Below are 21107 nucleotides of genomic sequence, written 5' to 3' on the forward strand. Positions count from 1 at the left end.
AAGTAAATACATTCTAACCAATAAATAAACGTTAGTACAGCAAGAAGCAATATATATATTTAGTAGTGTTTCTGAGAAAATACAGAAAAACAAATCTAACTTTCTAAAGATGTCACGGGTGAGACTTTTGTAATATGCTGAAACCTCAAATTTCAATTACGCATATTTTTTTATTTATATACATTTTTTATATACATATTTTGACATCACAGAATGCTGTGTTATTTTTATCTGCAATACGTTTATTTGGATTGAATGGCAAAGGTTTAGAATAAATACTACTGCATTTTAAATTTAAATTCGCCAAAGAAGGAGTCTTTCAGTCGGGCAATATTGCGGACACCAAAGAAGGGGTCTTTCAGTTGAATGTGCGCTTGTTTGGACTGCGTCACAAACACGTGAGTTGAGTTCAGCAGGAGCTGAGAAGAAGTAGTACAGTTATTTAGACATTATCAAGACACTCAATCAACACGCATCGCAGGTTTATATCCAGAGTTATATGCGTCTGCAACATGGGCAGAAGAAATAGAAACAGACAAAAACCTCAGCAGTTCAGAGATGGAAAACCAGAGGCGAAAAGGAGCAGAGATGATGCTGTGAGTTTGCTAACTTCTCTAGCTTCTCACTTTTCTGCTCAGTGCCAATGCTGCACATTCATTTATACATTTAACATATGCTACATTGTAAATACACACATCATATAGTCACATCAAAATTATTGTAGATGTATATATTTACATAACAATGTAATCTCGTGGTTAATGGGATGTGGGTAGTAGTATGCTTAAAATTGGTGCACTCTCACGTGTTTTTTGCAGGGTTGGGGAGCTGGATACTCTGAGATCATCAAGGAAAACAAACTCTTTGAGCATTACTACAAAGAGCTGAAGATTGTCCCAGATGGGGAGTTTGAGGAGTTCATGGAGGCCATGAGGGAGCCACTGCCAGCTACAATACGAATCACAGGATACAAGAGGTGATTGACATTTTCTGCAGGTCCAAACGTTTTATGTTACATGACAAACAGTCTCCTAGTCGCAAGACGCCTGGCACGCTTTTTTTATTGCCTCTTTTCCCTACAACATATTTTAGTAATCATCAAAAATTAGGTGTCATTCGAAAGTTTAAAGTCACCATTAAATCAAAATTGACAATTATTATTTTTTGTGGAATATTGCAGTGTTTATTATAAAAGATATATCTGTGCACATTATTGTTTTTTTCCCCCCAATTCATATGCACTCATAATCTTTAATCAACATAAGCAACAACATCTCTTCTCTGCCCTGATGGTGCCAGGCCAGTACAACCTGTCACTCATTTGAGATCACAGCAATAACAAACCACAATAATCAAATCTATTCCCGATGGACAAAATCAAGTCTTGCTTTACATTTTTTTTGTCTTGTTCAAGATGACATTTCACTCATATATATGTCACAACGAGAAGATAATACTATCACAGCTACTGTTTCATGTCAACTCAAATTTCATCATGTGAAAACCTTTTTGAAATTGGACATGGAAACTTACTTTACTTTTTTTTTTTTTAGATTGGGCGGTATTATGTTTCATATTTTATGAAATTTTCTGCTCTATTTCAAAATCTAATATTGACAAAACACATTGTTGGTTAGGTCTGAGACTCAAGGTTCCGTATTGGCCACTGTTTTTTATAGAATATATGAAGAGTTTAGATGCAAAAGCCTCTAAATGCCATCTGAAATTTTCTTCTAGAAGGATCATTTTTATCAAGCTTGTATATTTAAGTTCAATAATTTCACTTAAATGGCAATGCAAATTACCTATTAATTGTCATTTAAGTGAAATTACTTAACTTAAATATACAAGCTTTATAAAAATGACCATTCTAGAAGAAAATTTCAGATGGCACTTGGAGGCTTTTGCATCTGAACTCTTCATATATTGTGACAGAAATGTATTAATTTGTGACAGGAAAACTTTAATGGAATGTGGGTGTTACCCGCTGGCTATTTTTGGTATAGTGCCTAAACAAATTCTAGCAGGAACCAAAATTTTTGTGATATCAGCTTCAAATTTGCAACACAGCTTTGTTAAACGTGATATGACTTGGATTATCTAGCAATTTTAGAGTCCCATTAAATTTTGTATAAAATGTTAAATAGTATCTGTATTAAAAAGAGACCAACCTTAGGTCTGTATTTGAAAACATTCAAGAATTCCAACCATTTAAGTTCAGATCTATGCTCAAAAACAGGGGTGATGGTTATGGTTTAACTTTTATTTACTTCTCAGAATCTTTTTCTGTTTATTGGCCATTAGCCATCCTGCTTTGTTATCAGCATTGACCACTGACAAGGCCATATTGTTTAACAACTTTCCTGGATAGTTCAGAGGACGATGCAATTATACAATAATGTTTTTCCCTTTCTCAACTCCTTTAATATTCAGTCATGCAAAAGAAATCCTTCATACTCTTAAAGAGAAATACTTCAAAGAGGTACAAGATCTTGAGGTGGATGGGCAGAAGATTGAGGCTCCTCAGCCCCTAAGTTGGTAAGATGGAGAACAATTTGTTTGTGTTTTACTTGTGAGTTGGAAATCTGTAGAACATAGTACTTCAGATCTGATTGTTACTCTCATCATGCTGTTATAGGTATCCTGATGAACTGGCGTGGCACACTAATCTGAGCAGAAAGATCTTACGCAAGTCTCCACTCCTGGAGAAATTCCACCAGTTCTTGGTCAGCGAAACCGAATCGGTAAATGAAAATTTTGGCGCACTTCAAGGCGTGTGTCTGCAGATATTCAATAGTGTATACTAAGGGTGGGAGAAAAAAATCGATGCATCACAATTCTGGATCAATTCTGAGAATTTCAGAATCGATTCTAAGCTTAGTTTTTAACCGCAGAAGCGTGACGACGCTGACACATTTCTCCATTTTTTCAAAACTCTTGAGCACAACAGCAGTCTATGTGGGTTAAAAAAGCTACCGGATGTTAGTGTTTTTAGGTCATTGTTTTATGAGTGACAGTGTTTGTTAGTTGACAACCTTTGCTAGTGTTATGGAATAATGAGTTGATTTGAGATGTATAAATTGTTTTGGTAGTTTGTGTATTTTGAATGTGAGGTTAACTGCTGTGCTGAGCTTGGAAGTTGGTTGGGAGATCTGTATGAAGAGTTTTGAAAAAGTGACCCAAGTATTGAGAAATGTGTCCTAGCGGTTATAAAAAAATAAAAAAACGAATTAATGCAAATATAATATAATTTTTTGATCAACCACAAATGGTGTTTTTTTTCTTACTGTTATTTACTCCATCAGGGTAATATCAGCAGACAGGAAGCAGTCAGTATGATTCCTCCTCTTCTACTGAAAATCGATTCTCAACATAAGGTACATCTTCAACAACATCATCATGAGCTTCCTTGAATACCAACTGAATGTTTTCTCTATAGCGTGTTTTCTTCACTGGGAAATTTTTTATAATTTGTCTTATCTCTGTCGTCTTTCTGGATTTTATAACCAGATTCTGGACATGTGTGCTGCTCCAGGGTCCAAAACTGCTCAACTAATAGAGATGCTTCACTCTGATATGGATGTGCCTTTCCCTGGTAAACTGTTGCTTATTAGTATGGGTTCATATATAATGAATTCAATACAGATGTAATATGATCATCATATCTTATAGTTGTCCTCTGTCTCTTCTGTGTCTCCAGAGGGTTTTGTAATTGCCAATGATGTGGATAATAAGCGCTGTTACCTGCTGGTCCACCAGGCCAAGAGATTAAACAGTCCATGTATTATGGTGGTAAACCATGATGCATCTAGCATTCCACGTCTGCACTTTGATCAGGACGGGAAGAAGGAGGTCCTGTTTTATGACCGGATCCTGTGTGACGTACCCTGCAGGTGAGGAATTTTATGGTGAGGGTCTCGGCTTAGACCCAGAGATGCTACTTGAGTTGTTTTTTATTGAGTCTTATGAAAATGATCTAGTTTTTCATTAAAAATATTAGATGGAAAAACGTATGTGAAAATTAGAAATGTTGCCTTGGCCAGTAACTGAAATGAAATGTTTATTTTAAATAAGTTAAACATTAAGTACTAAAGTTAAGTGAAGTACTAAAATTACTAAAACAGAATTAAAAATAAATTCAAGCTAAATAAAAAAATAAAAATAAAAAGGCTAATAAAAATTACGAGCACATATCAAATACTTAAGCTAAAATATAAAAATAAAAGCTAATAAAACTGGAAAAAAAACATCCAAACCACCTTAAAAATAATTAATATTTTGGCAAGGTTTGAGCTAATCTGAGCTATAAATGCCAGACAGAAAAAGTCTGGTTACTTTTATGTGTCTGGAAAAAAACTTTGCTGAAGCTTCAACCTGATAGGCTGGTTTCTATGTAATTATTGGTTGCTTAAATATTGTCGTCAGATGGTCAAACAGCAACATTACACACTAAAGAAAGTTAAAAATGTAAAAAAAAAAGATAATAGGACCTCTTTAAAACCACAAAAACTCGATTTTCTTGCGATTTTTCTGGAGCCATTGTGTCTTGTCATACCAAAAAAAAAAGAATGCCGTTTTCTTGTACAGAGATATGAAGTTTATGATTATGTAAATATAGGCATCACAATAATAGAGGCACACACAAACACCAGAGCTCTGTGTTTTCGGGTGAGCGGTGAGTCTCTTCCCAGCATGTAACATATACTAGAGTAAGTTTATAATTGGTGGAGTCTATACTTGGCCTGCAGCAGAATCAGGTGCCAAGCATAATATAGTCTGCTCAGTACCAGCAGGCCAAACATCTTACACATACACAGTGTGGTCAGCCTGGTTTCTCTCCGGCGATGAAATTATTTGAAGTTGACTTTAAAGGTGTAATTATGGCTTGTGTTTTGGCCCATATAGGACTGTAGTTTCCTTGATTCAAAATGTGCTGCCTTGTTAACCAAACACTGATGTAACTGATTTTAAAAATACCATATGATCTCATATGACCACAGGAACTCTCTTTAGTTATCAATTGCAGTTTCAAATTACTTAAAGGAAATAAATGTGGTGGTGATGACAATCTTTCATCTTTGCTTTATTGTGAAGAACCACTAATTAAGTCTGCTTTATGCCTGACAGACACATGAAATGATCTGATATGGAGTTACAGTTAAACTGCAAACAATAAAATCAGCACCTTTATCTATACAGTGGAGATGGAACAATGAGGAAAAACATTGATGTGTGGAAAAAATGGACAACCAGTAACAGCCTGCAGCTCCATGGGTAAGACCAGTATAATTCACTTGGGCTATGTTCAGAATATTGGGGTGGGCGATATGACCAAAATCTAATTTCACGATATGAGAAATTTTATTTCACTATATATTATTTCACTAATATTGTTTTATTATTTTTACAACTACTTTTCAAGACCAGTAAAGACATTTTTAGATTCTTGGGTATTTGTTGTTATACACAACTGAATTGAAACCTGTGACAACAATGCATCATACTTCTGTACTACAGTACAGAGTATACTGTTCTGTTAGCAGTACACTAGTACTCATTCTGAACACATCCTAGAGCCTTCATGCTCTGAGATAAACCCAAGTCTTGATGCATGATGATCATTGTGTCTGGAGCTTTAGCTATTTGGCAGCAGCAGTGAATTAGCAGTGATGTGTTTTCTGTACGTGATTACTGAAACGGGATGTTGCATCTAATTTCTTTGTTGCTCTGTCAGCATGGGTCTCTGTGTGAGTGTGTGCGTGCTGTCTTTCCATTCTGAGGTTGCAGTGGTTGCAGAAAAGAGCAGTTTGTTATGCTCTAAGTGTGTGTGTGTGTGTATTTTCAATTTGTCGTCTTGTCTGTCAGGCTGCAGATAAGGATCGCGGTGCGAGGTGTGGAGCAGTTGGCTGTAGGGGGCAGGATGGTGTACTCCACCTGCTCTCTGAACCCCATCGAGGATGAAGCAGTCATCGCTGCCCTGCTGGAGAAGAGTGAAGGTACATGAAGGAAACATTTCTGCCCCATGAATTTGATTTTATTTGTATATTTTCTTTTAAGTTAATTTCAAATTTGTACTTATTTTGTTGTTTTTGTCTTTTTCAGTTTTATTAAGTTATTTTAGTACTTCATGTTAAACTAAATCGTGATAAATGTTGAAATGTTTTTTTTTCTTCAGTTATTTATTTAATTTGTATAATCGAAAGTGTATTTAGTTATATATTTTGTTCCAAGTAACTGAAATGGTTGTTTTTTATGGTTCACCCTCACATGTGTTGTGTATCTTCATTGATATAAAATACAAAACATGTGGGAAATGCAATTTTGGGTCAAGCATTTGATACATGATAGGACGTATTAACCTTGCCAGGTCACCTCAACTTTGTTCTGCTTTTTCTCCTCTCTCCCTCCTGTGGTTTCTTCTTCACTCTTCTGTTTATTTCTCAGGTGCTTTAGAGTTAGTAGATGCCTCTGCAGATCTCCCAGGACTCAAATATATGCCTGGAGTAACATCTTGGAAAGTAATGAACTATTATCCTCCACTCTCTGACATTAATTTCTGTTCATGCTGTTTCTGCTTATGAATGTTGAGTCTGCATTGGTTTGTCTTTTGCGTTAGCGCAGTCATTTCTCTTCATTCATTGCATCAGGGGCATAAAACTGTTGGTAACTGGGGCTCTCACTAGAGCGAGGGCCACAGTTAGGCTGTTTTGATAGTCCAAGATATCTTGGTAACATTATATTAAAATAACATGTCTGCACCTGTGATAGTCCTCCTAACCAAATCGAATATATACTGTCTAAAACCAGAGAAAATATGACCTGATTGGCAACGTAGTGACTTTTCTTAAATGTAGCTACAAAATGAAGCTGGTCCAAAATCAACTTTCACACATACTGGCCATAAATATTAATGAAACTGCATTATTGTTTGTTTATTATTTATTTTGATCTTTGTAAAACTGCAAAACTCTAAGACCAATCGTGATTTTGATCCTTATTTTCATTTTGATTGCTTATATGAGGATATATTCCATGTGTGACGCTGCATCTTAGAAAATTTCCCTGAGGTAGAAGTGCAGGTTAAATATCCATTGATGTTGAAATTTATACATTGTAAACTTTACACCATTGGTGGTTTATACTAAAAGATGAGAAGGCTCACCAAGGCTGCATTTATTTGATAAAAAATACAGCAAAAACAGTAAAATATATTACAATTTTAAAATAACCATTTCTATTTGAATATAAATTAAAATGCAATTTATTTCTGTGATTGCAAAGCTTTCAGCATCATTACTCCAGTCTTCAGTGTCACATGATCCTTCAGAAATCATTCTAATATGCTGATTTGGTGCTCAAGAAATATTTCTTATTATCATCAATTTTGCTGTCAAATATTTTTGTGGAAACCATGGTAAAATAAAAAAATCAGGATACTTTGATGAATATATCGTTCAAAAGAACTGCATATATTTGCATAAATGCCTTAAAGGGTTAGTTCACCCAAAAATGAAAATTATGTCATTAATGACTCACCCTCATGTCACTCCAAACCCGTAAGACCTCCGTTTCTCTTCTGAAGACATCTTAAGATATTTTAGATTTATTCCGAGAGCTTTCTGTCCCTCCATTGTAAGTCAATGGACGTGTCACTGTTCGAAAATACATTTTGGTCCAAAATTATTTGTATTTCCAAATAACTGACCCCAAACTTTTGAACGATAGTGTAATCTTGCTCTGCTCTTATATAGGTAATGACGAAAGAGGGTCAGTGGTTTTCTGACTGGTCAGAGGTGCCAAAAAGTCGACACACCCAGATCAGACCCACCATGTTTCCGCCAACAGACCCCGAGAAGCTGGCGAATATGAGACTGGAGAGATGGCAAGTTTCTTTTGATCATATGTATATGTGTATGTATATAACTCTCCACCAGATGGTAGTATCCCACCACAGTACTAGTGGAGCAATACGAATGTTGAGTAAACTCTCAAAGGGGTGTGTGAACCCAATTTACACTGATTTTAAGTTGTAACAGTGTTATGGTGCTTTGATTTGTGTTTTCAGTATGAGAATACTGCCCCATCACCAGAACACTGGCGGGTTTTTTGTGGCTGTGTTAGTTAAGAAGGACCCCATGCCGTGGAACCGCCGTTACCCAAAGGTATTAGAAAATGCAGACTTCATACATCATATTATATAAAATGCAAACAGAGCATTGAAGTTGTATGGGAGTACATTTATGGTATCTTTTTTTATTTTTGACTGCCGTTTTATTAACAAGCCCATTTTCTTGGATGAATCCACCTTATTTTTCATTGCATTTGAAATGGGAAGTTAGCGTATGCTCATCGATGCCTTTGTCTCTGTCCTTTCTTTGTCTGTGTCTCTGTAGCTTCGTAATAAGGATGTGAACGCCTCCAGTGATGTGGCTCGTGCAGAAGAGCTACAGATGGGGGCGTCTCCAGCTGAGGTCTCTCCATCAGACGGCTTGTCTACTGACACCCCTGTTGAAGCAGCAGAGGGAGAGACTCCTGCAGAGGGAAACCCGTCTGTCCCAGATACCCCTGACCTTTCAGAGGTCAAGAAAGACAATGTCTGTGGGTGAGTGTCCTTAGCCAGGTGTATATGTGGGCGTACGCCGGCACCTTGTTCAGTCACCCTATTGTTCTCTCTGCTGTTCATTAATTTTGTTCTTTCTGTGCTGTGCATTTCACTTGGATATATGTCACAATAGAGAAGAAAAAAAAACCCCACAACTTCCGTTTCATCCGACTTTTAAATGGCTCCTTAATGTGAAAATAAAAGTAGTATTTAAGAAAAACATGATGCCATATTATTTTGAGTTGCAACTGGCACAATTTCATGTGAATAATACGTGTGATTTTGACTACATTTAAATGCCTACATCTTTGCATAATCTGTTTCACATACTAGGTAGGCATAATAGTAGACATGCAGGCAGCAACCATTCCAAACGGCCATATTCAGGCCTTACGATGTCAGTGCCCCCTGGTGGACGGTGTTACATTCTTCTGCACTTACTGTGCTTTCTATTGACATGAAGTGCTCTGTCTGTTCCAGCCCCCCCCCTCCAAAGAAGATGAAACTCTTTGGCTTCAAAGAGGATCCTTTTGTGTTTCTGACAGAGGATGACCCCATCTTTCCTCCCATCCAGTGAGTGCCTCTCCTCTCCATGGAGAAAACCTCGCTGCTCAACACACATACTGCTTTTACAAATGCTCTCATATCTTGCTTCTGTTTTTTTAATGTTTTATTTGTCTGATGCCACTGTATATATTCACACTGGGTAGGCTGGAGCTTTATGTGTGTAAAAATATGAGTGGTTATCTGTTATTGCGTTATTCATCCTATGTGACCAATCACATGAATGGATGATGTTATCATTATCATTAAGTCATTGTGACTCCGTCTTTTGTTTGTGATGAATTTTATTTATTTTCTCACACAGATGCACAGTGCCACAGCGCTGGCACCCCGCCATTTTGACTTGTGGGAGACAACGCCTCTGCTCCATATGTCGCAGAATGTTCAGTGCTGTGCGCATATGTGCATTTTTTTCCCCCTCTGTTTAGCCATCATTTATTTTATCCTGTGATATTTCTTTGTCTGTTCCAGAGCTTTCTACGACCTGTCTCCAGATTTCCCCAAGCTTAACGTGTTAACTCGAACCCATGAAGGGAAGAAGAGGCACCTGTACATGGTGTCTAAAGAGCTCCGCAATGTTCTGCTCAACAACAGTGAGAGAATGAAGGCAAGATCTCTCTCTCTCTCTCTCTCTCTCTCTCTCTCTCTCTCTCTCTCTCTCTCTCTCTCTCTCTCTCTCTCTCTCTCTCTCTCTCTCTCTCTCTCTCTCTCTCTCTCTCTCTCTCTCTCTCTCTCTCTCTCTCTCTCTCTCTCTCTCTGTCTCTCTCTCTCTCTCTGTCTCTCTCTGTCTCTCTCTCTCTCTCTCTGTGTCTGAAGGTCCTTCATTAGTGCTAGTAGTGATTGAGGATGGCGTATAGGCAGATGGGGACAGCAGCCTCGCTATGATCTCATCTCTATCTGTGCTCTAGTGCCTTCACATTCATCAAGTATGAAACAACCATCTGCTGCTAATGTAAACAGACATCACTGGAGATACGTTAGAACAAAGAACCGCACTGTAAACACTTATACACCTCATCCTTTGATGCATTGTGCTCAGAGGAATTAACATAATATGGTTAATTAATACCATTAATATGGTATTTGGGTAGTTTATTCTATCTATCTATCTATCTATCTATCTATCTATCTATCTATCTATCTATTTTTTCATAATTGTATTTGTTTTTATAAATATATGAAGGGTGAAGAAGCACCAAAATGTTAATACTGTAGTACCAACTTGTCTGTAAAATGTTATGAGATGATGTTTTAATGTTATGAGATGATAATGTCTAAGTGTTAAGGACTTATTTATGGATCCAGTTTTTTTTTTTTTAAAGAATCTTTTATATAATTGTACTCATTTTTTATTATTATTATTATTATTATTATTATTATTATTTTTGTTGTCCAAGTTTGTTGTCATTATATTGTACTTATGATATTATGTTGTTAAATGTTTAATATGTATCTGCCATGTAATAGCCGGTGATGCTGATATGACAATACTCAAATACTACTTTTATTAATATATACATTTTATTTATAAATAACAAATATATTATAAATGTATATTATTATTATTATTATTATGTATTATTTTATCCATAAAATAATGTTGTTACTATTATTTGTAATGTACTCTTTTAATGTATAATAGTTAATAATAATAATAAAGTAATAAGAAAAATAATAATTTCACATTTTCTGTTTTTCTGCAGGTTATAAACACAGGAGTTAAGGTCTGGTCCAGAAATACTGATGGAGAAGAGTTTGGTTGTGCTTTCAGACTGGCGCAGGAGGTGTGTGTGTTTAAAATAGTTTGATTTAAATAATGTTTTATGTAGTAGTTGTGTTTGAATAACGTACGTGCATTGCATACAACCAAAATATTGAAAAAAGCTTTTTAATCTTTTTAAATCAGTTTAAAAAAAAAAGATATTTCTGGAAGGTAAAATGGTTGAATTTCACATGCAATTTTAACCAAAAAGGCTTTAAGTCGTACGGCAATAATCTGTCTATAATTAAAGCAACGCTCAGATGTCTCAGATGTTATTTTGCTCAAACTAGGTTCAGTGGTCTAAAGGGAAACGAGTTAATCTCAACATGCCGTTAATAACCTCAGCTCTGCTTTAGAGGGAACGTCCATTTCCATTTTCCACAACAAAGTATTGATTTTTAACTAAAGGAAGATCTGTTATGTGAATTTTTGTTTGTGTATTTATTCCATCTTCCCATAGATGAAGAAATAGATTAAAATGTGTCTGCTACTTTCCAGGGCTGAATTAATGGGAAAGAGAAATGGAAATGCATTTTGAACTAGACTTAATCATCCTGAGGTTACATGCTTTTCTCAGAGCTGGAAAGAGTGTGTGTGTGTGAAAAAAGAAAAGAAACTTCAATCCTTGAATCTATACTGATGTATTTCTCCAGGGTATTTACACACTGTGCCCCTACATCAGAGCCCGAATCATTAACATCACTGTGGAGGACGTGAAGGTTCTTCTCACGCAGGAGAACCCCTTCCTCAGAAAGCTTGGAGATGATGCTCACAGTCACGCCAAGAAACTTGGTCAGTGCTATTTATGAATTCTTGGCCATGTTAAAATTTACAGGTTTGCAGTTTTGAATGCTGAGAAGATGAGTGAACTCTAAAGATGTCATTATGCTATCATAACAGACACGCACACTAATTACAGGGTTCCCACAGGTCCTTGAAATCCTTGAAAGTTTGTGAATCTGAAAAAAAAAAAAAACTTCAAGGCCCTGGAATGTTTTTGCAAAAAAAACATACATAGATACAGGTCCTTGAAAAGTGCTTGAATTTATTTTGTGCAAGAAGTTTTCTGGAAAAAATTCCATATTATTCCCTCCGGTCCACTAATGTGTTATTTCGCCAACACTTCGTGGCCTATGCATACTAGCTTGCTTGATTGACTACTATGATGGTACCTCAACGTTTCACAGACACACTGTGAAACATTGCAAAAATAGGCTGGTTACATGAGCCTAAGGTCTTTTCAATAAAATCCATGCAAAAGTTAATATCAGATCAATACAGCATAGGATGTACCGAATATTCTTTAGTTTTATGCAAAACAGAAATACAACAAATAGAATATCAGATCTGTGTCATTTGGCCAAAAATGAATGCAAAAAAAAGCTTTTTTGCATAGTTGTGTTTGACATGAAAACTGTAACATTGTATCTTACAAGGTAACACGATGTAACCTTGCTCTCACTTGAAATGTGTCCCCACATTGAGTCCTTGAATTTGAAGGTATTGGACCTGGATAGTCCTTGAAAGGTCCTTGAATTTGAAGTTAACCAAGGTCTGGGAACCCTGTAATTACAAATGTAAGATGTTAATTATTGATGCATTGCTACATTTAATGTATGCATTTAAAAAATGACATGCACATTATAGGTTGATGGATGGATGTATAGAAAGAAGCTCTAAAAAGAAAATCTGTAAAACAATAAGAGTGTGGTATTATACAGTATCTCACAAAAGTGAGTACACCCCTCACATTTCAGCAAACATTTTAGTATATCTTCCCAAGGGTCAATACTATAGAAATGAAACTTGGATATATTTTAGAGTAGTCAGTGTGCTGCTTGTATAGCAGTATATATTTACTGTCCTCTGAAAATAACTCAACATACAGCCATTATTGTTAAAATAGCTGGCAACAAAAGTGAGTAATGCCTGGTCGGGCCGATATTTCCCACCACTATCCTCGGGCCCTGTGTCTCCTCCACTCGCACGCATCACACTGGGCCTGCTGTGCTTTATTGTGTAGCTTAAGTGCAACATGGAGCTTGAAGATGTAAAGAAAAAAATAAAAACAGGAGAATTAACTTTGAGCAAGTTTGGAGGAAAGTCAGAGGTATGGAACCATTTTAAACAAGTCGTGGGCAGTGACAACATATGTGTTGGCTTTGTCGAGTGTTCACGTTTGTTTTTTAAACGTTTCTTCATTCGGATTCATTTGCGATCCATTCCATTCTGAATAAACAAACAACGCAGTTTACATGCTTCGTCCTTGTTGTATTATTCACTAAGATAATTCTAAACAGATTTCTGTAGTTCAAACAACTCGGAATTGTAGTTGAGAACGTCAGTTATAACGGCCCACGTACAGTATTAAAAAATGGTCGGGTTTAAATTACAGTTAATGTGTTGGGCCGGGCTCGGACACAACGTGCACGGGCTTGGGTAGGGTCGGGCTTGTTTTTTTTTGTTTTTTTTTTTGTGTTTTTGGGCCCGATCTAAGCTCTACAGGTTGTTGCTAGGATCCTCTTCCACTCCTCAATGACATCATGGAGCTGCTGGATGTTAGACACACGCCTCTCCACCTTCCACTTGAGGATTCCCCACAGGTGCTCAATAGGGTTCCGGTCTGGAGACATACTTGGCCACTCCATCACCTTCAGCTTCAGCTTCCTCAGCAAGGCAGTTGTCATCTTGGCGGTGTGTTTGGGGTCGTTATGCCGTTTGGCCCAGTTTCTGAAGGTTCAGAATGTCACAGTACATGTTGGAATCCATGTTTCCCTCAATGAAGTGCAGCTCCCCAGTACCAGCAGCACTCATGCTGCCCCAGACCATGATGCTACCACCACCATGCTTGACTGTAGGCAAGACACAATGTTCTTGGTACTCCTTACCAGGGTGTCGCTACACATGCTGGACACCATCTGAGCCAAACAAGTTTATCTTAGTCTCATCAGACCACAGGACATGGTTCCAGTAATTCATGCTCTTGGACAGGTTGCTTTCAGCAAACTGTTTGTGGGCTTTCTTGTGAGCCAGCTTCAGAAGAGGCCATGCAAACTGACTTTTTGCAGTGTGCGGCTTATGGTCTGAGCACTGACATGCTGACCTTCCGCTTCTGCAACATCTAAAGCAACGCTGGCACCACTCATGCGTCTGATTTTTGAAGCCAGCTTCTGCACCTGACGCACAGCACGAGGACTCGACTTCTTTGATTGACCCTTTCGAGGCCTGTTCCAAGTGGAACCCGTCTTGGAAAACCTCTGTATGACCCTGGCCTGTACTGTAACTCAGTTTCAGGGTGTTACCAATCTTCTTATAGCCTAGGCCATCTTTGTGGAGAGCATTAGTTATAATTCTCAAATCCTTGCCATGAGGTGCCATGTTGAACATCCAGTGGTCAGTATAAGAGAATTGTACTCAGAGCACAAATTTTAACTGCTCTAATACAAGATACACAAGTTTGTATGGTCCTGTCAGGCAGACTTTGCATGGTTAAACGACATACAGCTATTATCACTTAGGGTGTACTCACTTTTGTTGCCAGCTATTTTAACAATAATGGCTGTATGTTGAGTTATTTTCAGAGGACAGTAAATATATACTGCTATACAAGCAGCACATTGACTACTCTAAAATATATCCAAGTTTCATTTCTATAGTATTAACCCTTGAAGATATACTAAAATGATTGCTGCAATGTGAGGGGTGTACTCACTTTCGTGAGATACTGTATGTGTGTGTATATTACTTTTTAATATATATATATATTTTAAGTAAATTAATATGCAAATACATCATGTCATGTAGTAATTGTCATAGTAGTTGGTATTGCTAATGTGTCCAGTACCATTTGCTTTGAATCCCTTCCATAAAGTTCAGCATCATCTTACAGACAACAAAGTTGTGAAGTTTGTCATGTTGTTCTCTCTTTCTCCAGAAATGGGCAGCATTGTTTTGCGATACTTACCAGATCCAAAGTAAGTGCTCGTGTTTATAATCCATAATGCCATGATGGGTTTTTTGTTGTTGTTTTTTTGGGGGGGGGGGGGTTTGAACAAGGGTAAAGAACCTTTTAGATTTGAGTTCTGATCTAGCCTGCAGTCTATGCCTCATTCTTCCATATGACAGACCATAGCTCTGTGAACTGCCTTCTAAGGCAACATCCTAACCAAAATACCTGTCCTAACCAAGTAACCTATAAGTGACTGGTTTGGAATACAAAGGCCACAGCTCTAAATGAAGCACACAACAGACATGACTCTAATTGATTCCAATAGAGTTTGATGTTAGCGTGTTGCTAAGCTAATATCACAAAAAATTAATAGCATGGCACACAGATTTTCCTAAATGTATTGTGATGAGCTCAGTGAAAAAAGATTCTGAATAGAAAGGGATTAATATGTGATGGCTATCCACCTTCTTTTTAACGCAAGAGTGGGCGCAGCCATTTGTAAATTGAATGTGTCTGGGTTCCAATGTCATCTCCAGTTATTTTTAGCTGTGCAAAACTGCACGTTATGCTGCTTGGTACTGCAGTTTACTGCATATATATTTCTAGTTACTTACCTATAGCAGATAATGAATCGGAAGTCTTGCATATTGATAGAAACTAGCTTACTTCCTCGTTGCAAAAAAAGGTTTTGATCAAAATTAGATTTTAGGGAGCAGCTTTGTTTCCTATGTTTTCTTTATTTCTGGAGCGGCCTCTTCATCAGTTGAAGTCCTTAAAATGCGTTCTAGGTAGACGGCTTGCTAGGTGGGCAGGAACTTTCACAGTGTTGTACGTACACAGAGGGCTCTGCGATGGCATTCCTGCCATTCATCAGCCAGTCAGGAGACAAATGAATGGAGATTGAGCACTTTGTAGCCATTACGCCCCTTGTCTGATAATTAAAGGGCTCGAACTGATGCACCCGGCTTCCTCTTCACAGATAAATAGCTCTTGATTGTCTCTCTCAGCAGAAAGCTCATTGTTTGGCCAACCAGACAGTCATGTTTCACATTGATGGCCCTTACTGTGTGGAAAACTAGTCAATCCAGCTGGAAAGTGTGTCCTATCTCTCTCTCTCCCCCTCTATTTCTGTTTCACACACACAAACACACCCAACATTTTAATCGGTAAATCTAATCTGCAACAAACCCCAAATCATTGTTAACTCACAGCACATGAGACATGCTCGGTACTCGCAGCAGCTACTACTAATTTCTTGTTTAAAATGTACCTGACCGATTGTGGTTTCAAATCTAGGAATTTATTCTAAAATATATACATGCCGCAAAAACCTCATTCATTAACTTAGATATGTTTATATATTTGTTTAACTATTAATTTGATATTTTAAATTTATTCATTATTGGTACTTTTTTTATTTTGATATTTATTAATTATGTTTTAGGTATTTGTTTTATTTTATATATTTATTTTATTTACTTGGATGTTTATTTGAAAATTTTTGTTTATTTATTTTTTATTTACTTAATTATTTTATATTTTATGTATTTAATGTATTTTAGACTCTGTATATTGATACTCTCAATTGATTTATTAAATTGAAGAAATGTACAACATGCTGTGTTGTATGTTGGACCGAAGTGTCGTTTTATAAATGTTAATTATATAAAAATGATTTCAAGGGGGCAAATATTTAAGAAGAAATCACTGGCAGGGGCACGTTATCTCCATGCAAAAGTTATTATAGATTACAATAAGCCAAGCCATAATGCAACTACAGAATGAACTTGTACTGATGCACTTAGTCCGTGATTAGTTGTTTAACACTAAAATGTCAACAAAATGACAGAAAACAACTGTATACTGTATGGTTCATAAATGTTTGCTTGAATTCCTTTTGCACAAATACAACGTTTAAATTAGCCCCTCACCATCAAGGCAATCTGAATATGCCAGTTTATTTTTGCATTAATACAAGCCCCCGTAAAGCACTTATTTTCTCATTGACGTGTGCACACTTGTTCTTCAGTTTCATCACAGTGAGTGACTTAAGTGCGGAGAGCAGCTCTGATGTCACTGTGTTTAGCGGCGCGTGGCGCTCTGGTGTCATCCTCCTTTGTTGGCAGCGTGCTGCTGGCTCCCCATATGAAAACATGACTGCCTGTTCCAGCACAGCGCGCCTGATCATCTTTCACTCTCTTTTTCCATCCATCTGATCACAGACGCTCTTAAAAGTGCCCCAACCGCCGCCGTCACACTCCACACCGTTTCCTGGCGCTGTCTGCGCTGCAGCTGATCAATAATTTGCTTGTTTTCCTTTCCCCTTTTTCTGTCTTGCCTTCTCTCTTCCTCCCCTTTGTCACTCATTCTTTGGCTCTTTTCCCACTTGTATCAACTTAAACTTTTAATTTCTTCTCATCTCTCCAGGGATCAGGATGCTCCTCAGTGTCCTATAGATTTGTGCGGCTGGAGGGGGAAAACTTCCATCAGGGCTTTCGTCCCACGTAATGAGCGTCTTCATTACCTCCGCATGGTGGGAGTGGAAGTCTTCCGTGACAAACAAGGGAAGAGGGCCGACGGTTCAACAGAAACCCAGGAAGGAAGCACAGAAGATGCTGAGGGCCTGAGCCAAGAGTCTGATCTTGTAAAACAGGAAGGTGCAGAAATGGAGCAAAACGGTTCAGAGTCCAACACTAATAGCACAGAACCTGTTGGCAGCACTTGTGATGGGCCTATAAGTTAGATATCTAAGTGGTTAATGTGGGTCTGGAGAAAAATGGACTGGACCTTCACTGTTTTTCCTGTACAGGAGTACCTTGTTGGCTAACCTCTGAAGAACTGATTTGGAAACAATTATTTTATCAGAGCTTTTTTTAATATTGATTAAAGAATTTGCTGTCGCATATGTTTTTATTATCATTTTTGTTTAAGGGATAAATTTAAGTCACTTTTCAGTCAACTTTGTTAAACTGTCATTTTGCATTTATAGTGTTTAATGGTTGCACACCAGCTCAGTCCTACAGTGCATTTTGATTTCTCAGACACTTGTACATGATTTACACTGTACATTATGCCAATTTATTCATTGTTATAATACTTGAAATAAACGGCATTTGTCAATATCTTGGTATAGTTTGGCACTTTTTTTTAAAGTGGTGTGTGCACATGCCATTCATCCACATTCATAACAGTAGATGAAAGTACCTGAAATACCTACTTTTCCCAAGATTCTGAAGTGCACATCCAATGGACACTTTGACAAGAGGAGAAGAGCAACACATACTGGTAGATCACATGACAATGGTATCATGATGAATGTAGTACACCCTGGATTACATTCATATAGAATGTACTTTTTAACAGATGCAAAGTTCGTTCCTCATCAAATGTACCTACTGATTTTGGATGTAGCTTTGGAGGGCCACAGTCCTGCAGAGTTCAGCTCCAACCCGAACTAATCTCCTTGAAGCAGCTAATCGAAGCCTTCAGAATTACCTCCCCTTGAGAGCTGTTGAATCTCTGCACACTAAAGTTATGGGTTTCTTAGTTCGAGACCAGCAAGTTTTTGGGGCTTGTTTGGAACCAGGATTTGTGCACTTGTAGTTTACACAACCCTGCAGAGTGTAGCTTCAACCCTGGTCCAGCTAATCCAGTCCTTCAGGCTTATTTGAAAAAACTAGGGGTATTTGTGTTGGCGCAGGAATGGAACCAAACTCTGCAGGGCTGTAGTATGTTATAAGTTGTCTGGTTGGTAACATTAATCTCATGTCTTTCTTTAAAGGGTTAGTTCACCCACAAATGAAAATTCTGTCAGTAATTACTCACCCTCATGTTGTTCCAACCCCGTAAGACCTTCGTTCATCTTCGGAACACAAGATATTTTTGATTAAATCTGAGAGCTGGATCACTCCTCCATAGGCTTCAAAGACATTATAACTTGCTGGCCCAGAAAATGTATTAAATACATTGTTAATATAGTCCAAGTGACTACAGTGGCTCAATCTTAAGTTTATAAAGCAACGAGAATACTTTTTGTGCGCAAAAGCAAAACAAAAATAACGACTTTATTCCACTTTTCATTTCCTTCTCTCTGGGCCTCGAGTTTTTTCACGTAGTATAACTGCGTAGCGCTTCTGTGTTGTACGTCACACGCATCACACACGTGACCAGCGTCGGCCAATAGTGAGCCTACGTGTGACGTACAACACAGACACGCTGCGCTAAAACACTACGTGAACTAACTCAAGGCCCAGAGAGAAGGAAATGAATAGTGGAATAAAGTCGTTTTTTTTTTCGCACAAAAAGTATTCTCGTCGCTTTATAAACTTAAGATTGAGCCACTGTAGTCACTTGGACTATATTAACGATGTCTTTAATACATTTTCTAGGCCAGCAAGTTATAACATCTTTAGAAGCCTATGGAGGAGTGATCCAGCTCTCAGATTTAATCCAAAATATCTTAATTTGTGTTCCGAAGATGAACGAATGTCTTACGGGGTTGGAACAACATGAGGGTGAGTAATTACTGACAGAATTTTCATTTTTGGGTCAACTAACCCTTTAAGCTACAGGATTTGAGGTGTCTTTCATGTTCACAGTACAAAAGGTTCAAGATGAGTTGGTGCCAGATTTTAACGCTCACAGTAATAGCAGGGGTGTCCAAACCTGCTTCTGGAAGACCAATGTCCTGCAGAGTTTAGCTTCAAACTGCTTCAACATTCTTGTCTGGAAGTTTCTAGTTATCCTGAAGACCTTGATTAGCTGGTTCAGGTGTGTTAATTAGAATTAGATTTAAACTGACACACCAGGACACACCAGGGTTATGGATTGAACAAACCCACAACCCTACATGTGAGCAGAAGTGCTTACTATTTTTAAGCACATTTTGGGACATCGCATAAAAAAAACACTGGTTAGAAACGCCAAGATGTGCATAAATTCAAGAAATGTGCATTAAAAAATTGTATGCGCTCAATTCAGTCGGATAGTTTAATTATCGAAAAAAAAAAAAAATGCATTTAATGAATAACTTCCTCTACTGCATAACTGGATTAGCCAGAGGACAGATATCGTTGCACAGCATCTGAAATGCTGATTTCTGTGGTTCGGTATAAATGCCTCCCTGAACTTGCGTACATGACTGCGTTCCCAAACAGCAGGCATTCGCCTCTGAAAGCAAGATCACGTTTTTTGGCGCAATTAATTTATTATATACAAAAATTATATTGTCGTCCTACTTTTCTTAGTGATATTAAGTGCCAGTTTATCAGGAAGGTACTATTGTTCTCTTCGACTCACTGGATGGAAATGGTGCTTTATTCGCAAATGTTTTATGTGGTATTCCAATATAGCACAGGTTTTGTGCAAGTTAAATTTGCATCTTTGGGTAGAAACATAGCTAGTGATGATTTCCTTAAAGGGTTAGTTCACCGAAAAATTTAATTTCTGTCATTAATTACCCTCATGTCGTTCTAAACCCGTAAGACCTTCGTTCATCTTCGTAACACAAATTTAGATATTTTTGATGAAATCCGACAGCTTTCTGACCCCTCCATAGACAGCAATGTTATTACCACTTTCAAGCCCCAGAAAGGCAGTAAAGACATCGTCATACAACTCATGACCTCTATAAAAGAGACTGCAAGACCTGAAGTGGGTGTGTCAGATAAGGGAGATTTACAAAATGTGCAGTGCGGATAGGTTAGAAAACCCCTGTTCTAGTGAGCATGTCATGCAGCAGTATAGGGATGGGCAAGTCTGTAAAATCTTATCTGTCTCTTAAGTATCAATCTTCTGGTTTTCACACAGATTCGTCAGGATCAGGGTATTGTCTGTCGTGGTTCAATCCTGTTCAGTATTATTTCACTGTCCATCCCTGACTCAAACTTGTCGGGTAGGGTAATGCATGATTACTATCTTGCCCTTTTTTTAGCCTTTAATTCTGTCTTGGGTTGAATGCTAGCTGTTTGGTTTATCTCCCTTCGTTAGCTCATGGTGATTGTTTCCCTGCAGCCATCCATCTCACTTCCTGTTTATCAGTTAGTGTTCTTTCTCTCGGACTGACAGGAGCTGTCTGGTCTCCTGCTTTGACTGACAGACTCAACCCTCTCTCTTTTCTCTGGCGTGTTGGTTTGTTCTAGAGACAAGGCAGTGATCCTACAGACCTTGGAGATTGTTACTATGGTCACTGCAGAGAGCTCGAACATAATTAACCACACAGACACAACCAC

The 21107-nt window shown here is 37.7% G+C and overlaps 2 protein-coding genes across 3 annotated transcripts in view; one reads left to right on the plus strand and one right to left on the minus strand.

Annotated features, from left to right (window-relative positions):
• The first annotated feature begins 8 nt into the window (after positions 1–8).
• nsun2 (NOP2/Sun RNA methyltransferase 2) lies at positions 9–17999 on the plus strand. 2 transcript variants are annotated; one of them, XM_084130891.1, is made up of 20 exons: positions 371–596; positions 819–976; positions 2434–2538; positions 2639–2744; positions 3306–3377; positions 3511–3595; positions 3701–3893; positions 5200–5274; positions 5866–5996; positions 6445–6518; positions 7752–7882; positions 8066–8162; positions 8394–8602; positions 9083–9175; positions 9471–9548; positions 9638–9773; positions 10870–10950; positions 11582–11720; positions 14863–14902; positions 17305–17999. In XM_084130891.1, exons 1-20 carry the CDS (start codon positions 513–515, stop codon positions 17618–17620), a joined length of 2403 nt encoding a protein of 800 aa, XP_083987017.1. In that variant the 5' UTR covers positions 371–512; the 3' UTR covers positions 17621–17999. The 2 variants fall into 2 exon arrangements, with proteins under 2 accessions (XP_083987018.1, XP_083987017.1); XM_084130892.1 differs by lacking the exon at positions 9471–9548 and having other exon boundaries at positions 9–596.
• LOC311093467 (uncharacterized protein) overlaps positions 11729–21107 on the minus strand; it is an 18069-nt gene continuing 8690 nt past the window's right edge. Inside the window, exons 3-4 of the mRNA XM_084130893.1 lie at positions 12391–12491; positions 11729–11887 (exon numbers count right to left, since the gene is read on the minus strand). Coding sequence (XP_083987019.1) covers positions 11842–11887; positions 12391–12491 — 147 coding nt within the window. The 3' untranslated portion in view covers positions 11729–11841. The remainder of the gene's footprint in view (positions 11888–12390; positions 12492–21107) is intronic.

Source organism: Abramis brama (genome assembly GCF_963993115.1).
Source record: "Abramis brama genome assembly, chromosome: 12".
NCBI lineage: Eukaryota > Metazoa > Chordata > Actinopteri > Cypriniformes > Leuciscidae > Abramis > Abramis brama.